The 17,307-nt window shown below is 41.7% G+C and overlaps 1 protein-coding gene across 18 annotated transcripts in view; it reads right to left on the bottom strand.

The window, feature by feature from the left end:
• Positions 1-17,307, bottom strand: part of WNK1 (WNK lysine deficient protein kinase 1) — a 107,224-nt gene that overhangs the window by 3,026 nt on the left and 86,891 nt on the right. For 9 of the 18 annotated variants that reach the window (XM_065035664.1, XM_065035675.1, XM_065035699.1 and 6 more), the window contains 9 exons: positions 13,870-13,956; positions 13,142-13,211; positions 11,515-11,594; positions 10,290-10,948; positions 9,129-9,331; positions 7,800-7,994; positions 6,326-6,418; positions 3,914-3,955; positions 626-813 (listed from right to left, as the gene is read on the bottom strand). In XM_065035664.1, the coding sequence (XP_064891736.1) occupies positions 626-813; positions 3,914-3,955; positions 6,326-6,418; positions 7,800-7,994; positions 9,129-9,331; positions 10,290-10,948; positions 11,515-11,594; positions 13,142-13,211; positions 13,870-13,956 (1,617 nt within the window). The remainder of the gene's footprint in view (positions 1-625; positions 814-3,913; positions 3,956-6,325; positions 6,419-7,799; positions 7,995-9,128; positions 9,332-10,289; positions 10,949-11,514; positions 11,595-13,141; positions 13,212-13,869; positions 13,957-17,307) is intronic. The other 9 variants (XM_021284737.2, XM_065035720.1, XM_065035781.1 and 6 more) reach the window with 6 other exon arrangements.

Below are 17,307 nucleotides of genomic sequence, written 5' to 3'. Positions count from 1 at the left end.
CCTCAGGTTCACCCCTCGGTCCACAAGCCGTTCCAAAGATACACATCATGGCCCCCCCCTCTTTAGTCATCCTTTTCCGTCCACAGCAGGTGATACAGTCCTGCACACTGAAGATACAGCCAACAGTTTTCTAGAGCAGTTGTCCAAGCTACACAGGAACTGTTGGGGTTGTTTAGCCTGAAGAAGGCTCCAGGGAGACCTTATTGCAGCCTTTCAGTGCATAAAAGGGGCTGAGAAGAAAGATGGGGACAGACTTTTTAGCAGGGCCTGTTAAGATAGGACAAGGGGTAATGGTTTTAAACTAAAGGAGGGGAGATTCAGGCCAGACATGAGGAAGAAATATTTTACAACTAAGGTGGTGAAACCCTGGCCCAGGTTGCCCAGAGAGGTGGTAGATGCCCCATCCCTGGAGACATTCAAGGCCGGGCTGGACGGGGCTCTGAGCAACCTGATCTGGTTGAAGATGTCCCTGCTCATGGCAGGGGGTTGGACTAGATGACCTTTGAAGGTCCCTTCCAACCCCGACTATTCTGTGATTCTATGAACTGTACTGTGCTGGACACCCTAATGAGACAGCAAGAGACAGACAGTTTCTTACCAGCAATGTTCACAGATTACATCTTACCTCATAGTTGCTATGCCCTTTGCCAACTTTCTTGCCAGAAAGGTTCATGGCATCTCGGGCCCAGTTATCTACCAGCTTGTGCAGGTCGTCTGTGAAAGTCCCCTTCCGGCTGGAGGCAATAGCAGTGGGCTGGGGCTGGGGTGCTTGGCTGTTCACTGCAGCCCCGACTGTGTTAGTGCTGCTGGTCCCTACAAATACAAAAAACGGGCATCAAAACTTGGGTTAAAGATCATCTTTCTCCCATAAATTTAATAGTTGTGGTAATGGCACATCAACAGAGAGCCAGTTAAAATGCCATGCAGATTAATTTTAAGTTTCAATTCCAGGATGTACTGAAGTGGGAACTACAAGGACTCCCGCAGGCATTTTCTCAGGTCAAGAGTATTTCATAGATATGTTTTACTTGTGAAGAAGTGCTGCTAGTAGTCATCTTAAGAGGGGAACAGTAGCAGCCTACAAGTCTTTGTAGAGGAAAAAGCAGTTTAGATGTCAGCACTGAATGACAGTACAGTCACGCCACTCTCTCATCCTACACCTTTTAATTAGCAGCAACCACTATCGGCACAGGCCAATTCCACCTTGGAGGGCAATGCTGGATGCTGAATAAGGAGCAGGACAATCAGCATCACCAGCTGCTCTGTAGCAAATTATCTCCACTTCGTAAAATGAAGAGAAAAAAATTCATCCAGATTACACAAAAAAGCCACAGTGAGAAACAGCAACTGTTGTTTCCAATAGCTGCCATACTTATGTTCTTGGGGATAACCAGATGGGACTGTCTTCATCCACTAAACAGCCAGGATCAGCAGGGGAAGGTCTGCACTGCATTAAATTCTGCTTTTTGCCTCTGAAAGCATTTTTTTGCCATTTTGTTCAGTTTTCCTATGTCAGAAGAACAAGCATTTCAGATGCAAACAACTAATACAGCTTAAAGAAGGCAGAAATGAAATGAGAGTAGTTCCTCAGACATGCTTTGATGTGTTTTTCTATTCATTGGGCTGATTGCAAGAAGACAAAAAACCCTTCATGCATCAGTACCAGCCTTTGGTCTGCTAGAAAGTTTGCTGAACATTACCCTGTTAAAAAAAAATCTAGAAGCTTTGTTTTAGGTAGCCTCACTGTGCCTTTCACAATATAAACACACAATTGCACTTAAATTTAAGCTTTTCAAGAGCAGGAATCAAAGAAATTGTATATTAAGTAATTCCCAGCTTCCTAATTTCCCAGCACTATTGCAAAGTCTCCTCATGAAATGATGGTTAACCACAAGGGCAAGAGACCTTTTCTGAAGGATGTGGTAAAGGTGGAATAAATCTAGGTTTGACAAATCCATTTATTAGAAAACCAATGAAATCCAACAAAATAAGTATCTGGCCACTGCAGTGCTAAACCCAGCACTCCTTGCAAGCACACATCAAAATTCCTCAAGTATTTCTACTTGCTCACTCTGAAGCCTGCAACTGGGCAATCCAAGAAAACCTGAGTTTATGGCAGACATTTCTGAAGAAGACTGATTAAAAACAGAGCATCAAAAACGCCAGCTTAGTTAAAATCACCTCTGTTGCAAAGGCCAAATGACAGAGTCGCTGCCTCTTGCCTGACAGCCACTTTCCCTGCCTATCAGCCACACTCCTTGCAAACCGCTGTGTCAAAGTAAGAACTGGCTCCAAACCCCTGCAGGAATGTTTCGTATTGAGGAGTGAATTAGGAAGGTGACGTACTTACTATGCAGGACAAATAAGCCAAGTGTTACTGCCTCTAGTAGTGCTGAGGAGGGAAGGACACGTATCCCTCCCACTAGTTCCAGCTCAGGCACGGAAGTGTGTCCCGGTCTGGGTGCCCATAGGTGGGGCTGCGGTTGTTACATGCAACAGTGACCAGGGAAAGGGAAAGACAAGGTTCCCTGACCAGGGTGTGCAGCTGCAGCTCAGATGAAGCGCGTTAACAACATGTTGTATGGTGGCAAGGAAAATCTACAGTGAAACAACAAGAACCTGAAGCATGCACCATGTGGAAAGGGCTCAGAACACGATCGTTTAATGAGAGCAATGATATGAAAGGTGAAATTGGAAATAAATGAGGCAAAAGCAAGGAGGAGGTACTTGGGGGAAGCTGTCAAAAATCAGTAATAAACACATTCCACGGTGAGGGTCCATGCAGGGACTGACACACTTGCTCTCATCCTCTTCATGATGGCCAGTATCTGATTCTGGTATTTCACATTTCCACTTTAGTCAGTAGGCACACTGGATCCTGGGCCTACGCTGGAGAGCTTCCTCAGGCCATGGAAGGGAAAGGATTAATAAAGGTATATACCACAGTGCATTCAGCTGAAGATGTGAAAGATCATTTAATGAAAGCTGAAATGTTTTGAAAAGGATCGGATTGGCTCAGGGTGGGAAAGATGGGAGACAGAGCTTTATCTCCAAAAGTGGTTTTGTCAGGGAGCTCCTACCTCAGGTCACAGACAGACCAGCCTACCTCATGATAGGTGACCTACAAAATTACTAAAGCTCCCATATAATGTCAATTTCAAAAACAACTTTTCAGGAATTTCATATTGTAGCTCTGCTGTAGTCACCACCTTCAGAAACTGCCATCCAGAAGAGTCTGAAAACAAAGTGCTTCAACTTGCAGCGTTCAATGGAAACAACCCCCCACATTCCTGCTCGGTCACAGCAGCCGTCCCCAGTTCTGCTCTGACATGAAGGACCTGAAGTGGAACAGGCTTCTCTCTCTCCAGCCTGCTACCTATAATGCCTTCATTCTGCCCTTCTTTATTTCCCCTCTATAAGCCAGCAGTCAAAAGACACCTTTAAACCAGTTTTAGATGACATGAGCACACACAGGCTTTTCTAAACACCTCTTGCTTGGGGAGGCATGGCTTACTCTTAATTCTTTTAAAATGCTGAAGGAGCGTCTGCAATGGGATCCATCACTGAGGTGGCGAACCCCATCAGATCTGAAAACAAACCAGCTGCTCAGAGGTGCGACCCCAGCACATTACAGAGAGCAACCGACCCCGACGACGCTCAATTCGCTCACTTGTTAGTGAGGAGCAAAGAGTTCCCCAGTGAAGGCGAGGTTCTGCCTGCCTCCACTTGTCTGCAAGAGTAACAGCCAGACTGTTCAATATACTAATGACAGAGTTCACAATAGAGGGCATAACACAGATAGACAGATGCTGTGCTGGAGACAGAGTCAGGGAGGTAAGGCTTCGGTGACCAGAAAAAGCTGATGAATAGCTTTACAATCAGGAATCGGAGATAACAGAAATAAGATAATTACTACAGAGCTGGTTGCAAGGACAGACTTTTTTCACCATCTTCCCTGAAGCACAAAGAGAGAGTAATTTGTTAAAGATAAGAGAAACAGTGAGAAACGTTTAGTATCAGCAAACAGTACAAAAAGCTGGGTGAGAAACAGAGGGCACGGCACAGCAGGGCTCTTGTTGTCACTACTGGGACATTCTAGGAAAAAAACCCCAAGACTGGTGTGACAGTTGAATCAGCTGTACTTTCAGAAAGAGGCCCAGCCTCCTGCATTTATTCTTCAGAATTCCCAAACCGCAGTGAAGAATGCCAGGAGACATTACTGTCACAACTGGCTGTTATCATAAAACAAAAAGCAAGTATACCTTCCACGTTTGTCAGGAGGTAGGAAGCATTTTACAAAGTTCAACTGCTTTACAACATGAGAAATATTCATTTGATAGGTCAAGTGCTTTTAGTTTGTCGCCTTGTTTTCTCAGATCTGGGGAACAGAGTCCAGACATTCCCTGCTAAGCTGTACCACTCTGTTTCTCCAGCTGCACAGTTAAAAGCATCAATCACTGCACTGTTTCCTCAACACCGCTGATTCTAACCCAGCATCTTCTCCAGTTGTCACTCTCCACAACAGTCTGCGACAGCATTTCAAGGACAAGACTCCGGGAAGCAAGCAACCTGCAATAAGCCAAGTGCCAGACCAAGCTGTGCCATGCCAAGCGTGACCGGCTTTTACAGGACAGCTACAACATGCTTTTCGAAAGGAATCCTTAGCACCAGTCCCATAAGCAAGAGATATACATGCCAAAGTATGCTTATAGCCAGCTGACGGTCAATCTGCAGCAAGCCGAGGCCTTATAAGTAAATGATACTCGTGTATTCACTTCATTGTCAATTTGAGAAGGTGAATGGCTGTTCTTTGTATTCCCTATCCCAAAAAAGGACAGGCCAGCCTAAAGGTTATTTTAACGAGTTAGCTCCCAAGAAAGGAGCCATAAATCTTGAGACTGCAGATGTCAGTTACTGCACACCTGCACATTAATATACCTAGCAAAGCCATTTAAAGCTGTTCAGCTTGACAAATTAAATACCGCTAGTACTTACACCCCCACAAATCCAATTAAGTGGGCAAGAGTTATCATTGCAAAACTGAACAACCTGGGGAGGGGAAAAAAAGTTCCCTCCCTCTGACTCCTCCCCTTCTCCCAGGATGGAGCCGGTTGTGCTGCAGCTGTCTCTGCAGAAGGCCAGGCCCAGCTCCCGCACACACCTCTGCGGCTCGGCCGAGCTGCTGCCAGCTGTAGCGAGACAGACACTACAGACACGCGGTGCTGTCATGCAGAGCGGCGGCTGACGGGCTCTTCGCAGCACTTTAAGCTTTCCCATATCAAGTCATTCCAGAGGGTGGGAAACAAATGTCAGATGCTTAAGGGGTCCAGCCTGCAGAAGGAGCGCGGGAGATGTTGCAGCACTCCCAATAAAAAGCGTCACATCAGCAGCCTCAGCTCAAGCGTATCGTTACTTCAATCACATCAGAAGTTTGAGGCTCTCTTCTAAATCTGGCATAATGTAAGTACAAATGAAAGGATTTTGAAAAGGGCCACAAAGTAACTCATGAGAGTTGACAGGATGTCTGAAGATGTCTATTTACCCACCTTTACTGCTATCTGTTGAACATTTAGTGTACCACCAATTCGCAGTAAAACCTTCTAAACCTGGGCCCGTTAGTAGGTAAAGGATCTTTTGAGTTGGCCTGAAAACATTCCCTAAGTGTTTGTAAAACACTCAACACTTCAATCTTTAGCTATCCATCTGCTGATGAACGTAAGATGTCGATATTAACTGCCTACAGGTGGCATCAATGCTCTGCACTGTAATCAGCGCCAGTGCTGAGAACGTGCAAAAACACATCCGAGTTGCACAGTAAGCATTCTGCTAGAGGAAGTCAACATATTCCCCCCAGTTCCAGGAGTGTCCAACAAAGGAATAATTTGGAAAACAAATCTTTCTCGCTGTTCCACTAGAATGATACCTCCCCTCCAAGTGTCAGGTTAACTAACATATGCTGAAATGTAATTACTAAAGCAGGCCAGAAGGAAATGCCCGTGCACCCACAACCTGCTAACTCTCCTCAGTTTCTGTCATTACACTGAACTGTCCTGAAAAAGTTTCCACCAAAAGCTTAGAGAAAATGAGTGTCCATCATTATGAGTTTAACAACAGCAAATATCTAACATGAGAACCCAAACTTCTACAGGTGTGCGAAGAGAAGCTCAGCTGAGCCATGGGATGGGAGGGAATACAAGGTGGGAGACAAGAATGGGCTGCATGAAACAGATCCAAGCAGCAGAAAAAGAAAAAAAAATTAAAAAAAAAAATAAAAAAAAGAGACAAAACAAAAAACAGACAAGGAAGGAGTAAAGGTGTTACACACAAAGAGCCAAGCAGGGCGTACTCAGAAATCGGGTCCTCCTGCCACCAGGCTTGAACGTCACTCTGTCAGATGCACAGTTAAACTTCGCACAGCCTGTGAGAAAACAAAAACGGGAAGAACAGAGAAAGGAGAGGAGAAGAGACAGAACACCACTACAAGATGTTAGCAACTTGAGGTTGGAAGGGTGAAATGCATTAACATGACACACAAGAATAAGTCTCAAGGTGTGGACCAAAGAGCATGTAGACAATATACCGACTGAAGACACTCCCTCCAATACCTCCAGACATTAGGCCAAGTTTCCAGTGTTACTCTCCAGTACACGACCCAACAATAGCATTGCAATCTATAGTAAAGCTAAATCCTGGCAAAAGTACCCAATTATAAAACAGTACTGCACAACTCTAGATACAGGGATATAATTCAAGTACCTCCAAAATACTTGAAACAGCTCATTAAAAAAAAATTTATAGAACATTCTTTCAAAAGGTCTGTTTCTATTTTCTGTTTGTACTTCTCCAGTTTCAGCAAAAACATGCATTAGAATTGATGTATTCAGTCTATGGCAAAGCTTTTCAAAAAGATGTTGAAGGGAAAAAAGAAACTGGAACAGCTAAGCTCAGAGAAGTAATCGAGCTATCACCTCCTTAATGACTGGCAAGCAAAAAGCCCTCCCTACCTAATAAATTTCTCAGACACAGCTCTGATTTATTTGATAACATACTAACTAATAACAAGCAACCCACAACTTGAGTAAATGAAGAATTTATTATCCCTACCATTCCACCCTCCTACACTAACTCCTCCTTGCAGGACAATTCTTTAACTCACACCTGCAGAACATGAGCATTTTTTACCCTTTACTGTTTAAAAATTCTGTTGAAGGAACAGCCAGAGTAGTTCATAAGTCTAGACACAGAGTGACAAACTCATTTTCACCGGGAGCCACATCAGCCTCACGGATGCCTTCAAAGGGCCAAATGTGATTTTAGGACTGGATAAATGTAACTACTCCTGTATTTATAAGTCCTAAAATCCCATTCGACCCTTTGAAGGCAACCGTGAGGCCGATGTGGCCCCTGGTGAAAATGAGTTTGACACCCCTGGTCTAGAAGGACTCTGAGTCTCATTCTCATCTGCCTCCTCATCCTTCCAGCTAATACCTCTCCCCAGGTCAGCAGAGCATTGCTTGCCACCACCATACTGCACTCTCTTGCATTCTTCCTTGATGCCTCCCTTGCAGCAGACAGGGCCATGTGCTAACTATTCACTACTTCAACAACCTCACACTTCACCTATGTGAGAATGTAGAAATCTAGTTGCAAAAAACCACCCTTCTCAGCCTCCACACATTGGTTAGAGACTATCAATCTACTTTACGCTATGTATTAAAAATCAAGTGTCATCAAGTCGGTTGCTTGCTCACCAGAAACAAAGGTGCAAGACTCGACACTAATTCCACTTAAAGTCTTACCTTGGCCCGGTGCCGAAAGGCTTGGTACCGACAGGGCACCATCACTGGTAAAGGCTGAGTAGAGATTTTCGCTAGAAGGTGAAGGTTTGAGGGGCTGTAACAAATGGTTCTGCCCAGTCTCTGGCACACTACCAGGAGGATGAAGAGTTTGCTGAGGGGGCAAGACTGATGGTGCACTCTGAGCTGACAGATTGCCTAGACGAAGGAGGAAGATGAAAAGACTTTCAATGTTTCAGTTTCCCCACATCATTTTCAAAACTTCTGCTGTTGTTCCCAAGGGACAGGAGAAAAAACGGAGGAAATTCTGACTGGAATGTTTACTAGGGAGTGAAATCACTGCACCATGTAACTCAGATGATCAGCTCGGCTATTACACTAGCGATACAGGAAAAAAATGATGTGGAAGAGGAAAAAAGGGATATTATCCTCCAGTCAGGCATGACATTCCAAGCAAGAGAGGGGAAGGCAGGAGGAGGGAACTACTCCAGATTCCAAGAAAGCAGTAAGACTAGAAAAATGCTTATTTACTTAAGTTTTAAGGCAACTCTGTGCTAGCTCACTGTCACATGCTCAAACAGAGCTCCCTTATAACAAAACAGAAGTGAGCAGCCAGGGTGACTGCATACAGAAATTGCAGCGTAATGTGGAAATTATCAAAGTGAATGTGCAGGAAGCAGTTACAAATATTTCTGCTCATGGTGCTGGCCCTCCAATGTTGATTATTCAATGCTACAGGATTTGAAAGACATCTAAAATTACCCAGCAAGCATCTGACATCCATGTCATTCAACCAGTAAATAGAACTATCTTCTAAGTTCTGTTTATTATATAAAAGGCTCTAATAAGAAAAGGAAGCCTTGACAATTGAAACTGTTTCTTAACTTGTTAGTATAAAAATTTGCAACTCCATTAAAAAAAAAATAAAATCACAATTTTAACATCCATCAACTGTGACTAAGTTACTGAAGTGTAAGGACACTGGTAATGCCATGCTTAAGTACTGCTAAAGTAGAAAAAAACCCAAACAATTCTGAATATGACTGAATAGACCAGCCCTATTATGCAAAATCAGGAGGCAACAAGAGCAGTTTATCTTAAAAAAAAAAGAAATCAAAGTTTTCCCCCACACTATATTTTTACACTTTCCTTCCTAGTCAGAGCTCTATGACTAATCTCTAAAAAATACAAATCACTACTTCAATTCAGGCAGTGGAGGAACTGGAACACACAGAACCCCGTCTGAAAGACAGGACAGAGAGAGACAGATCTAAGAATAAGAGATGGGACCTTGTCTGTTTTATCTACTCAAAAAACTGAAGAAAGTCTTACCTGATAGCTGAGGGCTCTTATTTCCCTGGGAGCTGCTACGACTGGACTTGTTGCTTTTTCCTTTAGTAGGTCGTCTCCTCCTTCCTGAAAGAGGTGCAGCTGGGGGGATAATTACTGCAGGTGGGGCCTTTCCCAATTTCATGTACAGTGACTCAATCTCCTGCTTCTGTCGACTCTGCAGCTCCTGGATCTCCTTAAGGTGCCTGACAAGTTACAAAAGGGTATGACTTACAGAAATTATATGTATATACATACATACACACAAACCCTCCCCTCCAGTCAAGCTTGAGCAGCTTCTTTGGTCAAACTCCCATTAACATTTAAGAAAGGAGGAAATAAATCTTTTCCACAAACAGCCAGTGAACACGCATGGCAGAACACTTGCCATTTTCCATCGTGCCCTAAGCCTGGCTAGAACTCCAGCACAAAGTTGCCAACATTGTAATCATAATACCAGGATAAATGGAAGTACAAACAAGAACATACACCTACTGTGGAAGACCAAATCATTCTGCATGAAAATACTACATGAATAGCTAGATTACTCATTTGCTGAGATACGTGGCCTTGGAGACTTACATTTGTACTTCCTCAGGGTTATTTTTCAGAGCAGTTGCATACACAAGGATTTAAAATTGCTAGCTGCCCTAAAAATGTCCAACTTGCACTATAAATAAATTGGTAAGTTACATGGCTTGGCTTTATCTTTTCTTCTAAGCCAACAAAGATTCTTCAGGAACAGAAGAACCATTAGAAATTGCAGAAATCATATTAGAAATGCAGAGAGATGTGTGTCATTTTCAAATGAGACACCATCTTCCTACTAACTACTAAACTTCAGTGATAAGCAAAACTTCTACACTTCTGCAGTCTTACCCACAATACAGCAATCAATCTACATATAAATACATACAACGAAGTCACATGTTAGAAAATTAAGCACAGCAAACATTTATATACCTTTTTTATTATAATTATGTAGTACTTTCCCACTAAAGAATCTTACTTCCCATACAAACCATGACAATGGGTCCTGACACTTAGCAAAGGTTGAGTTTTTTAAAAAGTTTACTTTTGTTCTTTGCGAAAAGCACAGATGTATTTCTTATTAATTCTGTTACAAGTATTTCCTACGCGATCACAGAAGGAAAAAAGCCTTACTTCTCCCGTAACCGACGGAGTTCCAATTTCAAGTTTTCATCTTCAATATCCGACTCATTGTCGCTGCTCATGTAGGAAGAGTTGAACGAGTTGCTAAGGCTCTGAACGGGGAGGCTGATCTTCGACCCCAGGGGCTGGAGGGAGTCTGGGCTCCCCGAGCCATCATCCAGATCCTTGGCCATCCCACTTAAGAACGCGGCCTCTGGTTCAGAGGACGGACCGTTCATGTGCGGGGACTGCCTTGACTCCAACTCTTTCTTCGGAGCTGCAGCTGAAGAAGCAACTTGTTCCAAGTCCACAGAGAGAGGAAGAGTCAGTGGCTCTTTCTCTGCACAGCTGACCTCATCCTGAGTCTTGGACACCGAAAAGCGCCCTACTTGATCCGTTGTTGTTGTTACCTGAAAGCGCCCAACCTTAGTAGGCTGCCCAACATCTACTGGTAATTGCAGCACAGGAACTGTCTGAGGAATGCCATTTACCACATCCACGGAAGAGTCGGTGACGGGCTCACTTTTCCGACTGCTAGTCTGCTTTACCAGCGTACTCTCTGGGCTACTGCCAGAAAGAGACGAAGAATCAGCAGAGGTGGTTTCAAATTGCACCGGCTTAGTTTGAGGTTTGTCACCCTCTTTTAGCACATCATCCACTGCCACGGATACCTAGAATAGAAATGCAATCATGCAGACTTAGTTAGTTCTTCCTTAACATGATGCATTTAGTTATCTTAATAGTAAGATGCATCTGAGATGGGAAAATAACTCGTTTCCTTGGAATGCCACAAAGGAAGCTGCTGCTTCCCTCCAAGTACCACATTGCCACACAAAACACTCACGTACAAAAGTACTTCTGGCAATCTGGAGGTTTAGCTCCAAGAAACAGAGCAGATTCAGAGGGAACTTTCTTTACCACCAGGACATAATACAGTGAATATCTGATCACTGTTAGCCAAAAAGCAGCAAACATTAAAGACCAGGGCCAACAGTTACGCAGCTACGGCCTGACCTGATGAACTGCTGTATTCACAATTCTACACCTGCATAATCTAGTGCAATCTCTGCCCTGAATGAAAACAGCATCTGCGCAAATCCCTGCACTCAGAGAGGCTTAACATGGACATTTTCTCCTGACACAAAAGCCCAGCACGAGGCACACTGATCTGGCACTATGCAGGAATAGCTCAGCAAAGATCCTGTATCAAAAACCAAAGCAGTTCAACATCTCCTACCTGAAACCGTCCCATCTGGAGAACACTGGCTCCTGCTGTGGAAGGCAAAGCACCGCTCTCTCCACCACATGATGCTGAAGCTAGGCAAAAGGAGAATGGGATTAAGAAGACAACGAGCTACAAATTATTTAAATTCTAATTTAATTCTTATTAAATTCTTTTTATCTACTGCAAACTCAAATGCCAGTTAAATCCTAACAGGCCTTTGGATTCATGAAACCTGATATATTTTTTCAGCTTTAGCACACAGAATATCATACGGCAATGTCAACATTAAGTATTTTTCTATAAAGTTTCCCTTCACATATATATACACGTATGCTTGCTAAAGTGTATATATACGTATACTTGCTAAAAGTACACTTTTAGGTAGCAGTTAAAAATGCACACTGACTTCAAACAGGGATGTGAAATAGCCAAAGAATAAAAAAAAAACTGTACTGAAATTCATGTAATAAAAAAAGCTTATTTTAACTCTATACCCACATTGACTACTTAAATTTCATAAACACTGGGAAAATTTATTAATAGTAAAGTAGTAAGTTGAAGATATGCTATAAACCACATTTATTTGAAGCAGTCAATCTGAAGCTTTCAGAGCTGGATTCTTAGGTGTGAGCTCCTAATTTTGTTGCTGGATACACTGGCAGCATAAGGTTACAAAGCTGAGAAATAACATTCTGTTGGACACCTTGCTGTGTTCATTAAGCAACTTCCCGGTTTGTTTACTTTTGCCTTCTAAACTTTAGCAGGCAAAAATCGACTCATTTTCTAGTGGACAAATGAGTTCTACAGTACAGTTCACTACTGACATACCAAAATGGGAATATTTTATTTTCCTACTGCTTTTATTAGCTTCTGAAGGTTTGCCACTGAACTTCAGAGGCACACACAAGTTAAATAATATTTACTGGATAGTTCAGAAATAATGTTAGTACCACATGAACAGTTTCTTTTAAAAAAGAAATTAAAACAATTAGGGAAATACTGACTGAAAAGTTCTCAGACTGTTTTCCAACTTGTTGGGTTACATCCCCCATTCCCCTGCAACGGCTGAATTGATTTAGATTTGAAAGTCATTGATCATTCATATTTCAATTGCTGATCATCTAGTCAGCCTTCAGTTTTTCCAAAGCAGCCAGAAGAGAATCTGGTTTTCCCACTACATTTCTTAATTTTTCAGTAGTTTAAACATAATTTGTCTATTTAAATAGAAAGCAAACACTCTTAGGAAGATGTATCCTACATATAGAACACAGCATGATGATGCAAAATGAGAAGCCTTACTGTTGCTGCCAAGAACACAACACAAGACAGAAAACAGTTCCTCCAAATCCTGAATCTGTACTTTAGCAGCATACTGGAGAGTCTTTGCAAGTCTTAATTTAGCATTTTGGATAGCTGTAAATCCTAAGTGAGTTATTATAATATGCACGTATCATTCCCCTCTCCTGGCCTAAAGTGGAAATTTTCAGTTGAGTTACTAAAAACTAATATGAACCCCTAAAAGAACTGCCATTGTATGACTTACTAAAAAAGACTATATCCTTTCAAATTGCTAGTCTGTTCATTTTTTGATTGTATCTCTATGCTGAGAAGCCATCTAAAATAATCAAGGCTGTCTTACCATCCTTCAGAGACTGTGTTGCTGTGGACACCAGCCCGGTAACCGTTGTAGATGCTGCTGAGGGCAGAGACTACAGGTTCAAGGGGATAAAGAAAACAAAATAAAATTAAAACAATTAGCAGTTTGATTGAATGCCAACAAATCCACCCTACTGCACATTACATAATCTTTTATTTCCACCAGAGTCAAAGTATGACCCACAACAAGATCAGTGCAACAGTTTTTAACCCCCAAAGCAACCAACATCAGCAAGAGATTCTGCCATGGGCAGAACAGCCCCTTTTGCTTTGCAGAAGTAACGCGTAAGTCAATGTCAATCATTACCTTCATTTTGCATCCAAGGTTGCTATTATAGTCTTCTAAAACTTCAGATCCACACTTTAAACATCCCTCCCAAATTAAGACTGACATATATTGTTTAGTGCTCGTTCTCCTTGTTATATAGTCACTCCCCTTCTAGTTTGGTGACATTAATGACATCACCAGAAAAGCTGGATTAAGAACCAATACCAAAACCAGCCTCAGGAAATACGTAATCTATTGCAACATAGAGATTTTTCCTATTTTGGTTGACTCAGTCCCACAAACTGGAAGATGACTCTTCTTTTTTTATTTTTAAAAGCCTAAATACTGGTGTAGTCACATTAAAAGCAGTGACCTCAGAGCATGACCTTGAGAAAACACTGAAGCTTTTCAAGACTACTAAACTGCCAACAATGCAAACGTACACAGGCAGGAGCAGATGTCACTGGAACAGTCTCTGGACTAAGGGTTCTTCTCAGCTTAGCATCCAGATCTTCCAGTGGCTGTTGGGACTGAGAAAGGAAAGAGTAAACAGCAGTCCCAGCCTGGGAAGAACACATCACATTTGAGAAACAGCCATATTTAATACTAAAACTTAAAGCAGTCTGTACAGCTTCCATATTTCCATCAGGTTCCTACACGTTTATATTTAACATGTATAGCACAGCAAGACTGGAAGCAATTTTAGCAACATGTTTTGGGGAGGGGGGTGGGGGAAGGGGTGTAACAAAAACAAAGCAAATAAAAAACCCCCACCAAAAAACAACACAAAACACAAAGGCATCAACTGAAACTCCTGTTTTTCCTAAAGTTAGCATGAGGTTTGCACTCCTGCTCTTAAGAACTGAGCAAAGATGGCGCGAGCCTCTGATTCTACATTTTTCGGTTGGAGGATAACCAAGGTAATTTGTATAATGGATTAGCTAAAGTCTTGATGAAAGTAAGTCAATTAGGAAAAAAAAAAATCTCAGAAAAATTTAAAAATATGCCCATAATTTCAAAAGTAAGCATGGATAAAGCAAGACCGAGGATAACACAAAATAAAATTTTAAAAACCTCACACACTACACTTAGAAGATCCCTCAAAGAAACTATCTGGATCTGGACTTGAAGAGAAGGACAGAAAGAGGCAGAATCTCTCTCGAGTATGCTTATTACTTAGATTTCAGCTGTTCAAGTTGGCATCCCAGGTGTTTTTCAAACTTGGCCATTGAATTGGGGAGGGGAAGGGAAGAAGAACCACCTAAAAGTTTGGATTCCCTCAAAACTATTAATTAGGGCCATACCCATAAGACACCTATGGAAGAAGAAAATGTTGGCAAATATGACGAAGTTGCAACCATCCTATGGAGTAGAAACTTTCATCGAAACTTTAGCATCATTAATCTTTCCAAGTCTTTTATATTAAAAAAGCTAGATCTGTTTTTAGAACTGAAGCTGAAGTCACAGCAACATAAAAACATTACCTTCCACTTTCAAGAAACTGAAAGTTAGAGTTACACAAAAGCATAAAGATGCTTTCAGCAGGTTGCCAGGATGACATTCTTTCCAAATTGTGGATTTCAAAACACAACCAAGAAACCTAAGAACAATGAACCCTGTATGAAATCCACCCAAATAGAGAAAGGAGCACAAGAAGATGCAGACTTCCCCATTCAGAAATGCAATTGCTTAGCAGACAAGTGAGCTAATTTAATTCAACAGAACTGTAAAACAAAGAGGACGTTTCACCTGAAATACTGTGTAATTCTCATCACTTATGCTCACAAGAATATATGTGCTTCAAGTAAACAAAGAGCTGAGTTACCAGAAAGATCAGGAAATAAAGATTTCCCTATGGAACAAGGGTACCAAAATGAAGCTTGAAATATTAATCTAAATACACTTCAAAAAGCAATTAAGGTATAAACAGAACAGGTATTTAAGATTAAGGAACAAGATGTCCAAAACCAGCCTTGAGATGATGAGTACTTTGTCTGCAAATTAGGAGTCTGGTACTAAGACAAAAAAAAAAGACAACCCAAAGTTGTGTAATGAGGTACTGACAGAAACAGTAAGGAAGGCAAGCCTATCTACTCTAAGAGAAGCCAGTAATTTTCCAGATAGTATTATGTGATAGCAACAAAGGTTTTTAACAGTCAATTAGATTTGATCCAGTTGGTCTCCTCCAATTTTGTCTCACTCCCAGACAGGCTTTAGAGTTAAAATGAGAAGTGAAATTAGGTAAGCTGTTTGCAGAGGACAAGAAGAAAGGGATCTATATTTGTGCCTCCTCCATACCACAAATCCTGCCAGGAACACCTACGACAAACAGGAAGAGCCTTTTGCACTGGTACAGTGGCTTGAGTCACATAAGTGGCTACAAGTGCTTTGAGTTTGGGGGAAAATATTACTAACATACCCAGTTTCAAGCAATGACAATAAAAAGGACTATTAACTTAGTATGACTGATTTTAACCAGCTGCCTCCAGATCCATTTGCTACCCTTGCTCATGGTAAGAAGGCAGATAAGAATTATCACCAAATTCTTGTCATCTCCTCTTGAGCTAAACCATGCTTCAGAAAGAACTGTCTGAAAGACATAAACCAGCTTCTGCCTCCAGAAGAAAAAAAAGCTGGAAGAAAAACTACAAAAGTCATTCAGCATCTTGCTCAGTTTGGATGCAGAAGATACCCACTTCCTGATCACTCAATGCAGGAACATGCCCCATTCAGCCTGCCAGAGAACCTGCGTAAAACCAAATACAGCAGCACTCCTTTCCATTACAGGTTTCAAGAGCCATACATTCACCTTCTTAGTTTTCTTACATAAAGAGCACAAATTTCTGCCTTTTCACACCAAATAATACTTTCCAAATAGTGGACTGATTCTCATTAAAAAGAAGAGACAACCAAGAAGTAGTTCTGGACACAGAGGCCATCTATGAGGACTCTTTGATTAAGGTCACTGATTGTAATTCGCTCCATCTGATGAAGACCAAGAAGGTGGTAGAGCACGAGTAGACAGGACAAGATGTCAACCTCGAGCACATTGTAACTTAAGTCCACTAGACTGTTTCCTTTCTAACCTCCAGGAAAAACTCTATGCAAACTTCATCTAAGAGAGATTCTTGAGTGATCACAAAATAATGAAATTTACTAGGATAATCAGAGAAACTGCTGAATAAAGACAGAGCTTATGCACAGAGAGCTAGACAAAAGCAGCCAACAGGCCCTGCTGCCCAACGCTACTCACGTCTTTAGAACCAGCTAATACCATGGTTCTTATATTTGAGAGACAGAAACGGCAATACCATTCCAATGGTATCTTTGAAGATCAGCACCCTAGTACATGTAATTCAGTTTTTACAGTTGTAGCTGTAGAACGAGAGCCATGCCAACTCATTAACCAAAGTTGCCTTAACACAGTTTAAATTTTCTAACACTATTCCTTTGGCATGACAGTCAGCTTCAGTCCTTTCGGGTAGAAGTTTTCTCATCAAGCTACTGTAAATCCCACAAAAGGAGGAGCTTGCAAAGAACTAAAACAGCCTTTAAAGTTGTTGGGGTTTTTTTAAATTCCCTTCCACAGGTGAAACTTGAATTCAAGAGCTCCATTGCAAGAGATGAGTGTAGGTTACCAGAGTGTTACGGAGAAGACTTTATCAAGGTTAGCTCAGTCTGCATTCAACTTCTCAGTGGTGAAGCAAACAAAAAAGAAACATAATGCCAATAAGTATGGTACAAATATTCATACTATTTTATTGGAGTTACTTTACAGTTAAGACTTAAGTGAATCATTCCTTTCTATAAAAAAAGAACAGACTTCAAGTGTAGCATTTGGACACGTTCTAAGACTACTCACTGTGGACTTAAGCCACAGG

Source organism: Columba livia, chromosome 1 (genome assembly GCF_036013475.1).
Source record: "Columba livia isolate bColLiv1 breed racing homer chromosome 1, bColLiv1.pat.W.v2, whole genome shotgun sequence".
In the NCBI taxonomy this organism is placed as follows: domain Eukaryota; kingdom Metazoa; phylum Chordata; class Aves; order Columbiformes; family Columbidae; genus Columba; species Columba livia.
The sequence above is the reverse complement of the archived record's forward strand: the minus strand, read 5'-3'. Positions and strand labels throughout refer to the sequence as shown.